The sequence below is a fragment of the Anas acuta genome, chromosome W (genome assembly GCF_963932015.1).
Source record: "Anas acuta chromosome W, bAnaAcu1.1, whole genome shotgun sequence".
Classification (NCBI taxonomy): domain Eukaryota; kingdom Metazoa; phylum Chordata; class Aves; order Anseriformes; family Anatidae; genus Anas; species Anas acuta.
The window spans coordinates 10,396,876-10,414,497 of NC_089016.1; the positions used below are offsets into that span (position 1 = coordinate 10,396,876).

Sequence of the window (17,622 nt, forward strand, 5' to 3'; positions counted from 1 at the left end):
TGATATCAGTGCTGTTCCAGCTACGAGTGCAGAGCACAGCACTGTGTGGGCTACTGCAGGGAAAGGTGACTCCAGCTCAGACAGATCCAACACACCCACTGAGCACCATGTCCCTGCAGATCCCCTGACATTTCCTGGCAGCTCCAGATTCCTCTCCAAGATGGCATTGGCCATCTGCCCCACTGCAGAGGGCAGTGTTGTCTATTTGGGCATGTGCTGCCACAAAGGAAGTTCTTGGCTTAGCGCTTGGTTCCTCAGGGACCACTCTGGGACTTTCAGCCTCTGTCTCTCACTCCATGAAAAAAAAACAGAAAACAGAAAAGCAGAGAGCAACCTCTTGGCTCTATTTCTGATAGCACATTTGGAAGAGGTGTCCAGGGTCCTGGGTTTGCCCTGAGCAAGACCCTCTTGTTACTGTGGTGCTAGCAGGGAGGCAGCTGTGACCCAGGGCTGCACAGTGCCTGCTGCTGCCTGCAGCCACAGGGATGCCACTGCAGAGACAACAGGACTGTCACCAAGGCATATGAGACCTCGAGACTTAGACAGATACAAGAGCACAAGAAAGCAATGAGGAACCAAAAAGAAAACAGCAGTGAAAAGGCCACGTCCTGCTGCTGGCCATGGCCATGGCTCCAGGGAAGCAGCAGCCCCGACCCGAAGGCAGCAGAGAGGCAGAGCCCAGCGGGCAGTGAGGGGCAGCCCCGAGGGCCACCGGGGCTGCTCCTGCATGTGTCAGCTGGGCTCTTGGCCCTGAGCCTCTCCTGCATGCTGGGGCTGCTCCCCCAGCTCCAGAGCACACGCAAAGAGACAGCAGCTAAGACAAATTATTTTCTCATGGCATCTTTATCATTTATATGTATACAAGAAGCCTGCTAATATAGGTTTGTGAGACTTGGTCAAAGAAGATAAAATTAACAGGTTGGATGTTAAGAGAAAGAAGATCAAAGAAAAAAAAAAGAAATGAATTACAGAAAATAAGAGAAAACAAAGTAGACATAAGATAAGACATAAGATTTTCCTAAGAGTTTCCAAACTTAATTTGAAATTTAAAGGCACATTATTACTTTCGAAGAAGCATATATTCAAAAAAAATCCGTACTGCGTTCTTAAGTACCTTGTTCCTCATGCTGTAGAGGACAGGGTTCACTGCTGGAGGCAACACTGAGTACAAAAATGACACCTCCAGATTTAGAGCTGGGGAGGAGAGGAAGGGAGGTTTAAAGTAGGCAAAAATGATGGTGCTGAGAAACAGGGAGACAACAGCCAGGTGAGGGAGGCACGTGGAAAAGGCTTTGTGCCGGCCCTGCTCAGAGGGCATCCTCAGCACTGCCCTGAAGATCTGCATGTAGGAGAAAACAATAAAAACAAAACAACCAAAGGCTAAACAAACGGTAAAAATAAGTGCCCCAACTTCCCCGAGGTAAGCATCAGAGCAGGAGAGCTTGAGGATGCAGGGGATTTCACAGAAGAACTGGTCCACAGCATTGCCTTGGCAGAGGGGCAGGGAAAATGTGTTGGCCGTGTGCAGGACAGCATTGAGAAAGCCACTGCCCCAGGCAGCTGCTGCCATCTGGGCACAAGCTCTGCTGCCCAGGAGGCTCCCATAGTGCAGGGGCTTGCAGATGGCAACGTAGCGGTCATAGGCCATGACAGTGAGAAGGGAATACTCTGCTGACATCAAAAATACAAAGAGAAAGACCTGCGCAGCACATCCTTGATAGGAGATGGCCCTGGTGTCCCAGAGGGCATTGGCCATGGCTTTGGGCAGAGTGGTGGAGATGCAGCCCAGGTCGAGGAGGGCGAGGTTGAGGAGGAAGAAGTACATGGGGGTGTGGAGGTGGTGGTGGCAGGCTACGGCGCTGAGGATGAGGCCGTTGCCCAGGAGGGCAGCCAGGTAGATGCCCAGGAAGAGCGCGAAGTGCAGGAGCTGCAGCTCGCGCGTGTCTGCGAATGCCAGCAGCAGGAACTCAGTGATGGAGCTGCTGTTGGGCATCTTCTTTTTTGGGGATGTGATCCTGAACAAGGAGGAGAAAGAACAGTAGTAATGTACTACAGACTTATCAGAGAAAAACTCATCCCATTTCTCATTTAGAATCTCCAGAAAATTGTCCATTTCCAGGAAGACATTTGGCAGGTCACTTTTATGCGTTCTTCCTGATGCCTGAGGGTATCCCTGGGAGCAGGGGACTCCTCTGTGGGCAATGGAAGAGTCAGTTATGTCCAAAAGCCAGAGGTAAGGAGGAACATGTGGTAATCTCAGACTCTCTTCACTGCTGATATTAAAGAACTTTGCCCCAGTGTTGCTCTCAGGTTACCCAACTTCAGAGCAGATATATATATATCTATAAATTTTTATTTTATAGGGTTAGAATTTTTGTTGTTACTAACCTACCACACTGGCTGAGTTTTTCTAAAACAGAAATCCTGAGCACTTCTCCAGCACATAAGGATAAATATTGTGGATCCTCAAAGAAAAAGGGACTGGCCCTATAGTGCAGTGTCCTTTAGTGAGAACAGACAATCTGTTCATCAGTGCTGGTCTCACCCACCCTGTGAGTGTTGCAGGAAAGTTGCACTCAGAGACTGATCTGAGAAGAACGTGAACACTGCTGAGAGCAGAGGAATCCAGGCACAAAGTGCCCATCTCCACACCCCTCACCCTGTCTCCTTACTCCCCTTCCCCCAAGCACACCGAGGGCTCACCCCATGGGCATGTGAAACCCCCATCCCCAGCCATCCTGGGAACAAGACCAGCAGCAGCACGGTCAGCTGGAGAAGCCAGGAGGAATGCCAGCATGCTGCTGCCAGGGGAGGCAAGACCAGGGAGGGACAGATGGACACTCAGCAGACCCTCCTGTGCTGCAGCTCTGCCTGCAGAGGAGGCAGCTCATGCTCAGTGCAGGTGATCTGTGCTCACCTCAAGCCAGCAGAGACCTCCGAAAGACAGGACACTGGGCACTGGATGGTTTGCAGCTCCTACAGATCAGCTAGGATAAAACCTGAGAGGACCATAATGATGATGTTGATGTAGTCTGTGGGCTGAGGTGTGGGAAGGGACTTCATGAAGTTCATTGATGAAATATTGATCCCTCACTGCAATGCTCTAGCAGTCTCAGTCTGCAGTACAAACCTGACCACCTATTACCATGAAACCAGCCTCCACTCTACCACAGGAATCTGCAAGCACAGGCTACAGAAAAAGTCTTGCCTTTCAGGTAGCCCCTGCCTTGGTCTTCCTTTTCAAAAATCCAATCATAAATGCCATTCTCTAAAACATTTTCTACTCGTTTCTGGAGAAACAGAGAGAACCACCCTGACAGATGCTATCAGCCATCAGATGTGCCAGCTGTAGAAGACCCCTCTGGCAACCCCACCTGCATGGTCCTGCTGCCAGAGACTCATGGTGTCAAGAGCCTGCAGATGTGTCCTGCCACACGCTGCCCTCTGTTGTTGCGCTCCTCAGTGCCTCCAAGACCTCTCTCCTTCTTTCTTTTGTAGGAAATCCCAGTCCTGTACCTTTTTCCCCGTTCCTGTAGACCATTGTTTTTGTGGTGTCTCACTGGATCTGAGCTGAGTCTGATAACTTCAATTCTCCTGGTGGCCATGGTCCTTGTAAGGCAGCTCTGTAGGATGCTGGCCTGGTTCCTGGTGAGCAGGCACCACTGCTCGTACGGCATCCCTCATGGAGGGTGTTCACAAGTCTATGGAGCTGGATGGGATATAGACGAGGGTGCAGAGGGAGCTAGCAGAAGTGCTCACCAAGCTGCCTTCCATCATTTATCAGCAGTCCTGGCTATCAGTCAACTGGTGACTAGCAAATGTGATGCTCACCTACAAAATGGCTTGTTGGAGGCCTGTCCTTAGTGTCCCCCAGGGCCCAGTACTGTGGCCAGTTCTCTTCAATATCTCCACCAATGATGTGGATGAGGGGATCGAGTGCACCCTCAGTAAGTTTGCAGATGACACCAAGTTTGGAGTGAATGTTGATCTGTTAGGAGGGCTTGTGAGGCCACAACTCGAGTACTGTGCTCAGCACTGGGGCCCCAATAAGAATGTGTATCTATTAGAAGGAGTCCAGAGGAGGGCCATGGGGACGATCAATGGGCTGCAGCCCCTTTCCTAGGACATGCTGAGGAAGATGGTTTTGTTCGGCCTGGACAAGAGAAGGCTCTGGGGAGACCTTAAAGAGCCCTTCCAGTACCAATAGGGGGCCTACAGGACAGCTGGGGAGGGACTCTTCATCAGAGTGTCATGATAGGAGTAGCAGTAATGGTTTTAAACTGAAAGAGGGTAGATTTAGATTAGCTATTAGAAAGAAGTTCTTGACTTAGAGGGTGGTAAGGCAGCGGAACAGGCTGCCCAAGGAAGCTGTGGATGCCCTATCCCTGGAAGTATTCAAGGCTAGGTTGGATGGGGCTTTGAGCAGCCTGGGCTAGTGGAAGCCGACTCGATGGTGGGGCAGAGTGAGAAGCAGAGAAGGCCTTGATGCTGTGCAAACACTGCACAGGAACAGCGACTACATCCGTGGGTGACCAACATTTCTCTGGTCACATATCAAAAACACAGTACCGCAGGGGCTGCTCTGGAGAGGAACTCTGTCCCAGCCAGAATCAGTGTCCCCACAATGGACAAGAAGCTCTGGAAGGAGCCAGGAAGGTGTTAATAAACACCAGGACAACTGAGGAAGCCCAAAGGCCCTTCTGAAGGGTCACTGAGTGCCACCTGAGAGGCAGTGCTGGGCAGTGGGGAGGGCCAGGACAAAGACTTGGGTGAAGGTTTTGAGGAATAGGAAATTCAGGGTTTTCGCAGCTGTCTAGGGGTGGAGTAGGAGGACAAGGTCACTCCTGTTACTAGGACAGCGCTGAAGGTCCCTGAGTGAATCTGGTCTGATGGAGAACTGTTCACCTTGCATGCTGCCTCAGCCTGGGAGCAGGGGCCTGCCCGCGGTGCGAGATGGCTGGGCTGTGCTCAGCCATGCCCCAGGAGATGACCTTGCTCTCTTCCTCCCCACCACTCCCCACATAGGGCAGGCCCTCAGCAAACACCCCTGAGCCTGGAGATGCACCAACCTGCTGCATTGAGGTGCCAGTAGTGCAGGGGAAGAGGGGAGGCTTGGAGAGACATGTGGGGCCTGTGGGCAAGAGTGGTGTGGCCTGGGGAACGTTGTGCCTGGGAAAAGTTACCCTGGAGCCATAGGAGCCATTCTGGAAGGAAAACTTGTAGGCAAGAACCACACTTTTGTGGCACTGTAGAGCTGCTGGGCACATTGTGCAGGGTGCTCTGATGGACTTTTGTGTCCTTTTCCATCGTGTCTTAAGTGCCACTTTTCTCAGAAATAGAGTAGCCAACAGAGATGTGATGGATACTCTGAGATCATGAAAGCCATCAGAAAGCTGATCCCATTGAGATGACTGATAAGGGGAGGTCAGGAGAAAGATGGACAGGAGAGATGTGAGATTTGGGGGAGGGAACAGGGGCTTTGTCAGCAGAAATTAAGGATTTTGTAGAGGGTTCAGGTTCTGCTGATACTGCTGTAGCAGTGACTTAAAACAGTTATATGAGGCTATTCCCCGGCTTCAACCTGTAAACTTAATTCCTACACCTAAATGCTACTCAGCACCCTGACAGGAATCCACTACTCTAATGACTGACCTCAACGTATCCCTAGAAGACAAAACTCAGCCCATAGCTGCTTCCCCTAGCTCTTTCTCTCTTAATTACTCTTATCTCTGTCCTTAATACTAGCATTAAAATGGTCTATATAACACTAGAAAACTGCTTCAGAGACCTAAACAAAACCCTTACCGCAAATGAATGTGAGGGGCCATGGATCTGATCAGCTTGTGGGTCACAAGGAGGAGATGGGTGGGAATGCTCTGAGGAGCTCAGCTCTGCCTCAGGATCTCCTGCCCCAGCAGGAGCAATGTGACTGTGGCAGGGACTGTGAGGTCACTTCTGTCTCTGCACTTGATAGGGCAGCAGCAGGAAGGTGTCACAGAAAGGGACTGTGAGGTCACTTGTGTCTGGAGGTGGCAGGTCAGCCTTGGCTTCTCTCTTGGAGCTGCACTTTTGGGCTGACAGTCCAACATCCTGACAGGAATCCACTATTGTAAAGCAGAACTCAAAATACCATGTGAAGAAAAACTAAGCACAGAGCCCCTTTCCCTTGCATTTACTCTCTTGCTCACCCTAATTCCTTGACCTTAACACTAACATTAAATGCTCTGTTTATCCCTAGACTTCTTGCCAGACCTAAACAAAACTCTAAACCATAATGCTTGCCCATACCCTAAACACACACCTGACACAGAACGGAACAGCACACAGAAACAGAACAGCAAACCTTCCAACTAAAACTTTATTTAATCTCTAAACCAGAAAGGTAAGCCCCATTCCATAGAGGACAAGAGAGAGGTGAGCTCTGCCTCAGGATCTCCTGCCCCAGCAGGAAGAATGTGACTGAGGCAGGGACTGAGAGTTCTCTTCTCTCTCTGCACTTGATAGGGCAGCAGCAGGAACGTGTCACGCAAAGGGACTGGGAGGTCACTTCTGCTTGAAGTAGGTGGCAGGTCAGCCTTGCCTTCTCCCTGGGATCTGCACTTTTGGGCTGACATCTGGCAGTGGCCCTGCTAGGCCAGCAGAAGGCACCTGCTTGGCATGCTGACTGGGGGATCCCCTCTGCCTCCACACCCAGGAGGACCCAGGCAGAAAGAAGGCCCCCAGATGGGTTGTCCTGTCCCTTCTGCTTGAGTCCATGACTGGGCAGCAGTAGGCACAAGGCTTGGCTGTGTCTAGCCAAGAAGCTGCAAGGCCAGCAGCAGGCCCGTGGCTTGGAAGATGTTGCTGAGTATCTATGATCTGACCTTAAATTCGTTTTTCAAGAAACATCTGTTGAGGGTTGAAGAGACGTTGGTGAAATGATGGAAATGCTGGGATGAGAGCAAGGTGTTGAATAGAGATGGGTGTCTGCAGATTTCCAGGAAATAGGACAAAGTGTGGGACAGCATTTTAAATCATGCAGAGGAGAAGGCAGAGAGTGCTGGCAAGAATGGAAGGACCCAACAGCCCTGTCACTTTGGCTAGAGCTTATGAGAAGATGACATATAGTCATTGCAGTGTTTGCTTCCTTGCAACCCTGTGCAGAGGCAGGGAGGTGTCACACCAGTGTTCTTCTTGTGGGATCACACTGCCCACCACATTCCTCAGACCCTCAAGAAAAGTCCTGAGCCAGACAGGGGGCTGCAGGATCTCTCCTTACAGTGGCTGGGGTCAGGCCTTGGACCTTGTCTTCACCAAAACCAACCAAGACTTTTCTCAGCACAGTGCTTTGTTTGTCTGTAATCATGGCCTCCAATTATCTGTCCTAACATGTCCCTGGAGAAGCTTTGTTAGTAACAGCCCTCAGTGGGGCCCATTAATACTCCAAGTCACTTCAGCTTTTCCTTTTGCATTTGCTTTTTCACACAGTTGCATCATTCTCCGCTCAGTACCCAAGTTTCATTGACTCAGCACCAAAATACACAATGGACCTCATTAAAACACAGAAACTCCTAACAAGCCATATCTCTCCCACCATTTTCTTCAAGTCTTCAACACTTGTTCAGCTAATTGGAGAGCTTTCATGTTCTAGTTAAGGGGGAAGATTTCAAAGAGCATCTAATAAAAATCTTTCTTCATTTTAAAGGCTGAATTTTGTTGTGTTTCAGTTGAGAGCATCATTGTCCTATAGGTATTGGTCTACGTTTTGACTTTTGAAGCCCTGCTTAGGTAGGAAGAGCAGGGTTTTTCCTATTTCAAAACAAACAACAGGAAATCATGCTGCAATTTTCAAAAAAACAAAGCTCAAGTTCATTATTTTGTTGCCTCCAGTGATGTTTATCTTCTCAAAAGGATGACTGTACATGATGTATTTTCCACTGATTAATAGGAAACTTTAAGTAATTGTGTTAATATTAATCCGTATCATACTAATTCAATGATAAATTATGAGGTTCTTGCTAAGGAAACCATTAGACAGACTGCTGAGAGATGGACGAGCTTGAACTCACTGAATCTCACAGAAGCAACTGGGTTGCTGAGAGAGGTCTGAATGGTCAAAGAGTAAGGGGAGGGCAAAACAGGAGAACCATGGGAAGTACATAGGTCCGGACAGGCAGGTGGAAATGGGGACATTCACCTGTCTGACCATAAGCATAACGAGGGAAAACCTTCAGTGGCCCCGTTGTCTTTCAGGCAATTCCCTGGACTGGCAGATGTCATTAAAGACCTACAGGAGGCCGGAGCCCTTTGGGAAAACCAGGTGAAGCCAGGTGGAGTTCCCAGGGCACCTCCATTGTCAGCAGTGGTCTTTGTCCCTGTAACTGCAGCCCAGTACAGGAAACCCCTTCAAAGGCAAACCTCTTCTTCAGTGGTGTCCTGGGATTCACATAGATTTGAAATGACCATTGGAAACATGACATACTCTCCCTTATTCCTACTAGACACGTGAGCATGTGTTTACCTTCCTGGGTCATCTTTAGCAAACTCAGGCTGAAAAACTCAAGTATAGCATGCTTGAAATGGCTGAGCCAGAACCCATCAGCTTGCCCCAATTTGGAAATGGAGATCCAATTAAGGTTTGAAAACAAAAAGTGTGGAATGACCCTGCAGGTCAACGTGCAGAGTAAGGGAAAGTCACACATATTGTGCTGGAGTAGCAGAAGGCAAAAAGCATTGCATTGTGCCTCAGAATAATCAAGGAGACCTAATCCAGTTCATCCATGAGGAAAAGCAGAGAGAGAAAGACCTTGAGTTTGGCCTAGCATGAAGAAGGATGTGCATCACTGGTGAAGGAACCGTCATTTGTGCCATCACCAATGTGAATTACACAAACACCAGCACACCTAATGGTAACCTGTCCGCCCTTGTTTGGTATTCCCACAGGGCAGTGGAAAGGGAGCCGACAGCCAAGGGACACATTTGGGTGTGGAAGGTGGGGCCCGGCAGAGACAAGGAGTCAAACCCGGGGCCAGGCGGATGGCACAGCCCCATGCCCCATGCAGGGACTGGCTGGGGGTCCCCTCTACTGCAGCCAGTGCATGCAGAGTGGCAAGAGGAGGGCTCCCTGCACATCACAGGGCACAGCCTGGCCCCGTGGGGGCTCTTCCTGACATCCCTGCAGCTCCTGGCAGGCTGCGGTGAGGTGTCCCTCAGCCTTCCCTCCTGTGCTCCCAGGGCACATGGCTGCCTCCTGCCCAGCTCACTGCCCACCATGTCCGACAGGGCTGCTTCCAAAGCTGGGCCTTGCCCAGGGTCAGTCCCCCACAGGGGCAGAAAATGGCCCTTGTCCTGGTGGCTTTCCGTGGCCTTCCTCTCAATACATGCACTTCTCGTCCTTGAACTTGTTTCCCAAATGTGGGCTAGTCCCCGCCACTGGAGATACCAGAGCCCAACTGGAAATGGGCCTGGGCTGGCTGGTGTAGGTGTCTATGCATGGCTAGTGGGGGTGGCTAGATGGGCTGTGGAGGTCCCCTCCAGTCTCAGTGAATCTGTCACTTTGCAATGCCTGGCAGGGATTACAAATGTCAAAAATACCTCAACCCACAGCAATATTCCCTACCCATGCTTCCCTCTCCCGCCTCTTCTTTCCTTTAGGATTAAAGTCAGAAGGGACCTCTGGAGGTTTCCAGTACCAAGATCTGCTCTGAGCAGGGAGAACTTTCACATCAGATCAGGCTGCTTCCTCAGTGCTTCCTCCACCTCACTTTTGAAAGCCTTACTCCTAGGGGTGTTAGCTGGAAGGCCAGTTCTGATTCAGTGGTGCAACAAGACAGCAGTGTGGAAGAGAAGGGTGACCAGCACCAAAACGACCATGTCCTGCTGCTGCCAGTGTTTGTGGTTCCAAGAAAGTGGCGACCCTGACTCAAAGGCTGCAGGGAGGGCGTGCCTGCCAGGGCATAAAGGGCAGCCCCAAAGGACACCAGGGCTTTCCACCACGTTGCAGCAGGGATCTTCATCCCACAACCACTGCTGTACCTGAGAAGAGTGTATGAGAAATGAGATCCACAGAAACTGCCTACCTGCTGGTTCTTTTATTTAGTTAGTTACAAAGAGCTTAGCAGCACCTCTACATGAGGACTTTGGGTAAAAAGAAAATGTAGAAGAGGAGTAGAAATATCTTAAATTTATAAAATAAAAAGATAAAAAATAATTTAGCATATTGGAATAATATTGAAAAGAATGAATAATTTTTGAAATATATGAACAAAGATGTTTCTGCCTTGTCCACATATATTTCAGGGAATCAGATGCAGAAGATGGGTTCCTCTCTGAAATACTGAATATTTCAATAACATCCTCAGTGCCTCCTTGAGCTCCTTATTTCTCATGCTGTATATAAGGAGGTTCACTGATGGAGGCAGAACTGAGTACAGAAATGATACCACCAGGTCCAGGGATGGGGAGGAGATGGAGGGGGGCTTCAGGTAGGCAAACATGACAGCGCTGACAAAGAGGGAGACCACAGTGAGGTGAGGGAGGCACGTGGAAAAGGCTTTGTGCCGGCCCTGCTCAGAGGGCATCCTCAGCACGGCCCTGAAGATCTGCACATAGGACACCACAATGAAAGCAAACCAAACAAATGTTAAAGAAACACTAAACACAAGTGCCCCAACTTCCCTGTGGTAGGCATCTGAGCAGGAGAGCTTGAGGATGTGGGGGATCTCACAGAAGAACTGGTCCACAGCATTGCCATGGCAGAGGGGCAGGGAAAATGTGTTGGCCGTGTGCAGGACAGCATTGAGAAAGCCACTGCCCCAGGCAGCTGCTGCCATCTGGGCACAAGCTCTGCTGCCCAGGAGGCTCCCGTAGTGTAGGGGCTTGCAGATGGCAACATAGCGGTCGTACGCCATGATGGTGAGAAGGGAAAACTCTGCTCCAATGAAGAATACGAAAAAGAGGACTTGTGCAACACATCCTTGATAGGAGATGGCCCTGTTGTCCCAGAGGGCATTTGCCATGGCTTTGGGCAGAGTGGTGGAGATGCAGCCCAGGTCGAGGAGGGCGAGGTTGAGGAGGAAGAAGTACATGGGGGTGTGGAGGCGGTGGTGACAGGCTACGGCGCTGAGGATGAGGCCGTTACCCAGGAGGGCAGCCAGGTAGATGGCCAGGAAGAGCGCGAAGTGCAGGAGCTGCAGCTCGCGCGTGTCTGCAAATGGCAGCAGGAGGAACTCGCTCACGAAGCTGACGTTGGGCATTTGCTGACTCTGGACACAGTTGTCTTCTGAAGATGAGATGGCAGAGAAATGTTATAACAGACTTCTCTCAGGAAAAGCCATTTTAAGTCTTAAAACATGCCCTAGCCTGACCCTCTCTTTTTGAAGAGGACCTTCCTCCAGGTTTCTTTCCTGCTTGAGCAAGGTAGAGTTTTCTTTTGTTATCTGGTAGTTATCCCTGTTATGGTTAGCATGATGAACATGGTCAGCGATTTCTTTGAGAAGAAAGTTGAGAGAGCTGGGAGCACAGAAGCTGCAGTAGAAGTGCAGATGGACAGAATATTCACCTTGACACTTACCTTGTCAAGGGCTGTGCACATTTCTCCTGCAGGCAGCTCTCAGCATCCTCCCACTCCCTTATGCCTCCAAGCCCTCTCTTCTTCTCTCCTCTCCCCGTGCCAGCTGCAGTCAGAGCCCCCTGCCTTGCTGCGTTGTGCAGAGGAGCTGCTCCTGGGCACAGAGCTCTCTCTGCTTCCTGGGACTTTCTGAAATGTGTTTTCTCTGTCTCATGAGCATGGCACAGCTCAGCAGCACAGCACCAGCCCAAGTCACTGCAATCACCCCTCTGGGGGCTTTGCTGATGAGCCCACGAACCTCAGGCCCTCAGAGACAATTGAAGACATCTCTCCTGAAGTGCAAGTCAGAGGCAAGTTTCCTGCAGTGTCGCCCTGAGGGCCAGCACTGACACAGCCTCCCTTGGAGCTCGTTAGAGCAGAACACTGGAGGCAGTGAGGACAAGGAGACAAAGGCAATGTGAAGGTGACACTGATGTGTGGACAAACTGGATGTGTGTCACCAAGCACAAGGGCCAGGCCATGACCATTGTCCTTTAGGAAGGGAGATCCTTTCCCTTGACAGGTTGCTCAGTTATCTTTGTGGGGCAGCAGGAGATGGGGATGTGCATGGCCAAGTGCAGGAGAATGGTACGACCCCTGCCTGGTTCATGGTTGGGGGCGAGGAGGCAATGAGGCCCTGGTGCTTTAACAGTAATCTGTCTGCTCATAGACCTCAGTGGCAGAGACAACAGCCATAGCCATAGACACAAAGACCTGGGTCCTGCTGGGTCTCTCAGTCTTGTCACAGCCCTTAATCCTTTCCACAGCAGCCTTACCTAAGGACTCTCATACCTGTACCTCTTACCCTGCTGGCTGCAGACCCTTCTGTTGGTGGTCTCTTACACAGACGAGCTGAGTCTGATAACTCATATCATCTTGGTGGCCATGCTCCTCGTAAGGCAACTCTGTAGGAAGCTGCCCTGGTTCCTAGTGAGCAGGCACCACTGCTTGTATGACATCCCTCGTGGTGCCCAGGCCCTTCTCCTCCTGGGCACTGCTCACTCAGCATGTTCCTTTAGACAAATCTTGAGGTTTCTCAAGGTTCCCGTGGACTGACTCTCCATTCTGTCAGGCATTAAGGTCTGCAGGCAGACAGTTCTAATTCCATGTGATTGTGCTATCTCTGACAAGACAGCAGCATCAGGACTTGCAGGAAAGTCTTCTGTGCTTTCCTCCCATGCATGCTTTCAGTTTGTCTGGAGCTGTGTCCTGAATGTTATGGGGCTGTGCAGGTCAAAATTAGAAGGGCCAAAGCCCAGCTGGAGCTCCATCGGTATATTACTGTCAAAGAAAATAAAAACTGCTTATATAAATACTTCACATAAAGGAAGATTAGGGAGAATCATCATCCTTTATTGGATGTGAGGGGAAACCTGGTAACAAGAAAGGAGGTAAAGGCTGAGGCTCTTAACACCTTCTTTGCCTCTAACTCTAGCAGACGGACCAGTTGTTCCCCTGGATATTTCTTCCTCCTCATGGCTGGTGCCAACATTCCAGGATGCACTTTGTGGCAGTTTCTCTCTCCTACTCTTTCATATTACGCAAGTAAACTCCGTCAGGGTGGAAACCACTCCTGAAGTAGGCATCCCAACCCAGCAGGCTCTTTCTGGCCTGTCAGCCAACCAGACACAAGTCACCTCAGCAGCAGCTTCCACGCTAGGGTCCTGCTGCTGGCCTTGCAGCTTCTTGGCTAGACACAGCCAAGCCTTGTGCCTGCTGCTGCCCAGTCATGGACTCAAGCAGAAGGGACAGGAAAACCCATCTGGGGACCTTCTTTCTGCCTGGGTCCTCCTGGCTCTGGAGGCAGAGGGGATCCCCCAGTCAGCATGCCAAGCAGGTGCCTTCTGCTGGCCTAGCAGGGCCACTGCCAGATGTCAGCCCAAAAGTGCAGATCCCAGGTCTATGTCAAGGGTGACCTGTCAGCTGCTTCAGGCAGAAGTGACCTCACAGTCCCTTTCTGTGACACATTCCTGCTGCTGCCCCATCAAGTGCAGAGACAGAAGTGACCTCACAGTCCCTGCCACAGTCACATTGCTCCTGCTGGGCCATGAGATCCTGAGGCAGATCTGACCTCTCTCTTGTCCTTTATGGACTGGGGCTTACCTTTCTGTTTTAGAGAGTAAACAAAGTTTTAGTTGGAAGGTTTGGTGTTCTGTTTGTGGTGTCAGGTCTTTGCTTAGGGTATGGGCAAGCATTACAGCTTAGGGTTGTGTTTAGGTCTGGCAAGAAGTCTAGGGATAAATAGAACATTTAATGTTAGTGTTAAGGGTGAGCAAGAGAGTAAATGAAAGGCACAGGGGCTATGCACTGAGTTTATCGTCAGGTGATATTTTGAGTTCTGCTTTACAATAGTGGATTCTTGTCAGGATGTTGTACAGGGGGATGATCACCTCCCTGCTCCTGCTGGCTGCACTATTTCTAATACAGGCCAGGATGCCCTTGGCCTTCTTGGCCACCTGGGCACATGGCTGGCTCATGTTCAGCCGAGCATCCATCAACATTCCCAAGTCCTTTTCTTTTTCACAGTCTTCTAGCCACTCTGCCCCAAGCCTATAGCATTGCATGGAGTTATTGTGGCCAAAGTGCAGGACCCTGCACTTGGCCTTGTTGAACCTCATCCCATTAACCTCAGCTCAGCAATCCAGCCTATCCAGGTCCCTCTGAAAGGCCACCTACAGATACTCATGCAGATCAACACTACCTCCGAGCTTGGTGTCATCTGCAGATTTACTGAGGGTACACTCAATCCCCTCATCTAGGTCATCAATAAAGACCTTAAACAAGATAGGTCACAGTACCGACCCCTGGGGGACACCACTTGTAAGAGGATGCCAGCCGGACTAACCAAAATTCTTGATTAAAAGTTCTGAGGAGAGCCTTTATGGGCTTTGTATGGACAACGGTAGCAGTGTCACAGGTAATCATAGAAACATGGGATCACAGAATCATAGAATGGTTTTGGTTCAAAGGGACCTTAAAGATCACCTTATTCTTCTTAACAGAGATAAACAAAACCCTAGACCACAAAGCTTGTCCATACCCTAACCACAGATGTCACACCTTAAACAGAATACCAAACACTTGGTAACACAAAAAATAATTTTTCCTTAATGTTTAATACAGAAAGGTGAGCCCTAGTCCCTAATACCATACATGAACAAGTAACATCGAAAGTCCCTGTACCTGTGCATTAACCTTCTCACCTTCAACACCCCTCCTAAACCTTACCATAAGGCGCTTGGAACCTTGGGGCAAGGCAGGAACCAAAGTTACTGTGTAGTCACACGGCATTCAAATTTGAATGTGAGGGGCCATGGATCTGATCAGCTTGTGGGCCACAAGGAGGAAATGGGTGAGAATTCTCTGAGCCCTACCTCAGGATCGCCTGCCCCAGCAGGAGGAATGTGACTGTGGCAGGGACTGTGAGGTCACTTCTGTCTCTGCAGTTGATAGGGCAGCTGCAGGAACGTGTCACGGAAAGAGACTGTGAGGTCACTTCTGTCTGTAGGAGGCAGGTCAGCCTTGGCTTCTCCCTGGGAGCTGCACTTTTGGGCTGACATCTGGCAGTGGCCCTGCTAGGCCAGCAGAAGGCCCCTGCTTGGCATGCTGACTGGGGGATCCCCTCTGCCTCCAGACCCAGGAGGACCCAGGCAGAAAGAAGGCCCCCAGATGGGTTGTCCTGTCCCTTCTGCTTGAGTCCATGACTGGGCAGCAGCATTCACAAGGCTTGGCTGTGTCTAGCCAAGAAGCTGCAAGGCCAGCAGCAGGCCCCTGGCTTGGAAGGTGCCGCTGAGGTGACTTGTGTCTGGTTGGCTGAGAGGCCGCAAGGAGCCTGCTGGGTTGGGATGCCTACTTCAGGAGTGGTTTCCACCCTGATGGAGCATTCTGTGGTATTAGGAAAGAGCAGGAGAGAAGAAACTTCTGTGGAATATACGTTAGAAGTTACACATTAGCACGATAGAATAAGAAATGTCCCACAAAGTGTCGCACTGTGATGCCAGAGGTCACCCTCTGATCAGACCTTGGCTTTGTGTTTCAAGAAACAGCTGGTGAAGGATGACTTCAAGGAAATAAGTCAGAATGTGATAGGGTCTGCAGAGGAGAAGGCAGAGGTTGCTGGTAAAAATGGCAGGCCCGACAGCCCTGAGGTTTTTGTCCCCTTGACTAGAGCTTAGGAGGAGAAATGTTATATTCTTTGTGATGTGGCCTCATAGATTCCTTGCAACACTGTGAAGCTTCTCGAAGATGTCATACCAGTGTTCTTCTCATGGCATCACACTGCTCACCACAGCCCACAGACCCCAGCAAGAGTCTTGATCTGGACTTGGGGGTGCAGGATCTCCTTTCCCAGTTCCAGGGGTCAGGCCTTGGCTCTTTTGCTTCACTAGATCCATCCAAGACTTTTCTCAGCACAGTGCTTTGCCTGTCTGTAACCATGGCCTCCAATTATCTGCCCTAAGAAGTCCCTGGGGAGGCTTTGTGAGTAACAGCCCTCACTGGGGCCCATTAATACTCCACATCGCTTCAGCTTTTCCTTCTCACTTTACTTTCTCTAGCAGTTGCATCATTGTCCTCTCAGTACCTGAACTTCACAGACTCAACACCACAATACACCATGGAACTCATTAAAATGCAGAAACTCCTAACATCTCTTCCATAGTTGTCTTGAAGCCTTCAAGCCTTGTGCAGCTAATTGCAGAGCTTGCAAGATGTAATTAAGGAAGATTTCAAAGAGCAACTAATAAAAATATTTTTTTGTTTCAAAGGCTGAATTTTGCTGCATTTCAGTTTAGACCATCTTTCTCATATTGTTACTGATCCAGGGTGACTTCTTTGGAGACTTGCATTAGGAGGAAAAGAAGATTCTGGAGGTCAGACACCTCCACTACCAGCAGTGGTCTTTGTCCCTGTAACTGCAGCACAGTTCAGCACATGAAACCCTTTCTAAGACAAGTCAGGGGTTCCTTGGGAAAAAAAAAAAGAATAAATGCAAATAAAATAAAATAAAATAAAATAAAATAAAATAAAATAATAAAATAAAATAAAATAAAATAAAATAAAATAAAATAAAATAAAATAAAATAAAATAAAATAAAATAAAATAAAAAAGTTGAAATGACCATTGGAATCTGAGAAATTCAGCCTAAATCTTAGTAGACACCTGGACATCCATGGTTCTCTTGGGTCTTATGTGGCAAACTCAGGATGAAAACTAAAGAAAATATGTCTTCAAGTGGCTGTAGCTGTACCCATGAGATTGGCCTCTTTTGAGAAATTGCCCCTTCCACCCACAGAAACATAAATTGAGTAATGTGAAAAGAGCTGCTTAGTCAACAGAGTAGGGCAAAGTCCTACTTCCTTTCCTACAGATACAGAAGGCAAAAAGAATTGCATTGTGCCTGACGCTACTCTGGGATGTGTAACTCAGGTCAGGCAACTTTACCTTAGTGCTGACAAGTCCATCACTAAACCATGCTCCCAAGCTCTACATTTACACCTTGGTTCTCCAGTGGATGAACCAGCTCATCAGTTTCCTATCTGGGAGATCCTCTACCCATACACTAATCTCTTCTTCCCCTCTTACTTGACCAGCATGGTTACTGGGATGTGGAACACCCTCATCACTGTTCCTGTGCCTAACACCAAACACCTGCAGATGCCCATCGCCTTCTTCCTGGGGGAGAGTTGTCCTTGCACAGCTCCAGCACCCTGCGCCAGATGCTGGCCTGCTTCCTGGTTGGGGACAGCACCCCCTTTGCTCACAGAGGTGGCAGCACTCTCAGCTGCACCTTCTGCATGACCGCAGTGCTTCCTGCTGGGGACCATGCCCTATGGTCAGCCCTGGGCTGTATGCCATCCCTGTTCTCTGCAAGGCTCGAGAACTGGAAGGCCTGACTCCAGAAGGCAGCTGTACCTGAACCAGGGGAATTTCTCTCATGTACAGGAATTATTTCTCTTCCTCCCAGCTCCAGCTCTGTGGCCCCAGTGTCGTAGACACCCCTTGTGTGATTTTGCCACATTTCTGGAGCTGTCCT

At 49.7% G+C, this 17,622-nt stretch overlaps 1 protein-coding gene across 1 annotated transcript; it reads right to left on the reverse strand.

Moving 5' to 3' along the window:
- Positions 1-1,060: 1,060 nt before the first annotated feature.
- Positions 1,061-1,993, reverse strand: LOC137846895 (olfactory receptor 14C36-like). The gene has a single exon (XM_068665001.1). It carries the CDS (start codon positions 1,991-1,993, stop codon positions 1,061-1,063), a length of 933 nt encoding a protein of 310 aa, XP_068521102.1.
- Positions 1,994-17,622: the final 15,629 nt, after the last annotated feature.

Bases quoted from the DNA above. Each gene is read 5' to 3' on its own strand.
- LOC137846895 (XM_068665001.1), bottom strand. From the start codon at position 1,993: ATGCCCAACAGCAGCTCCATCACTGAGTTCCTGCTGCTGGCATTCGCA.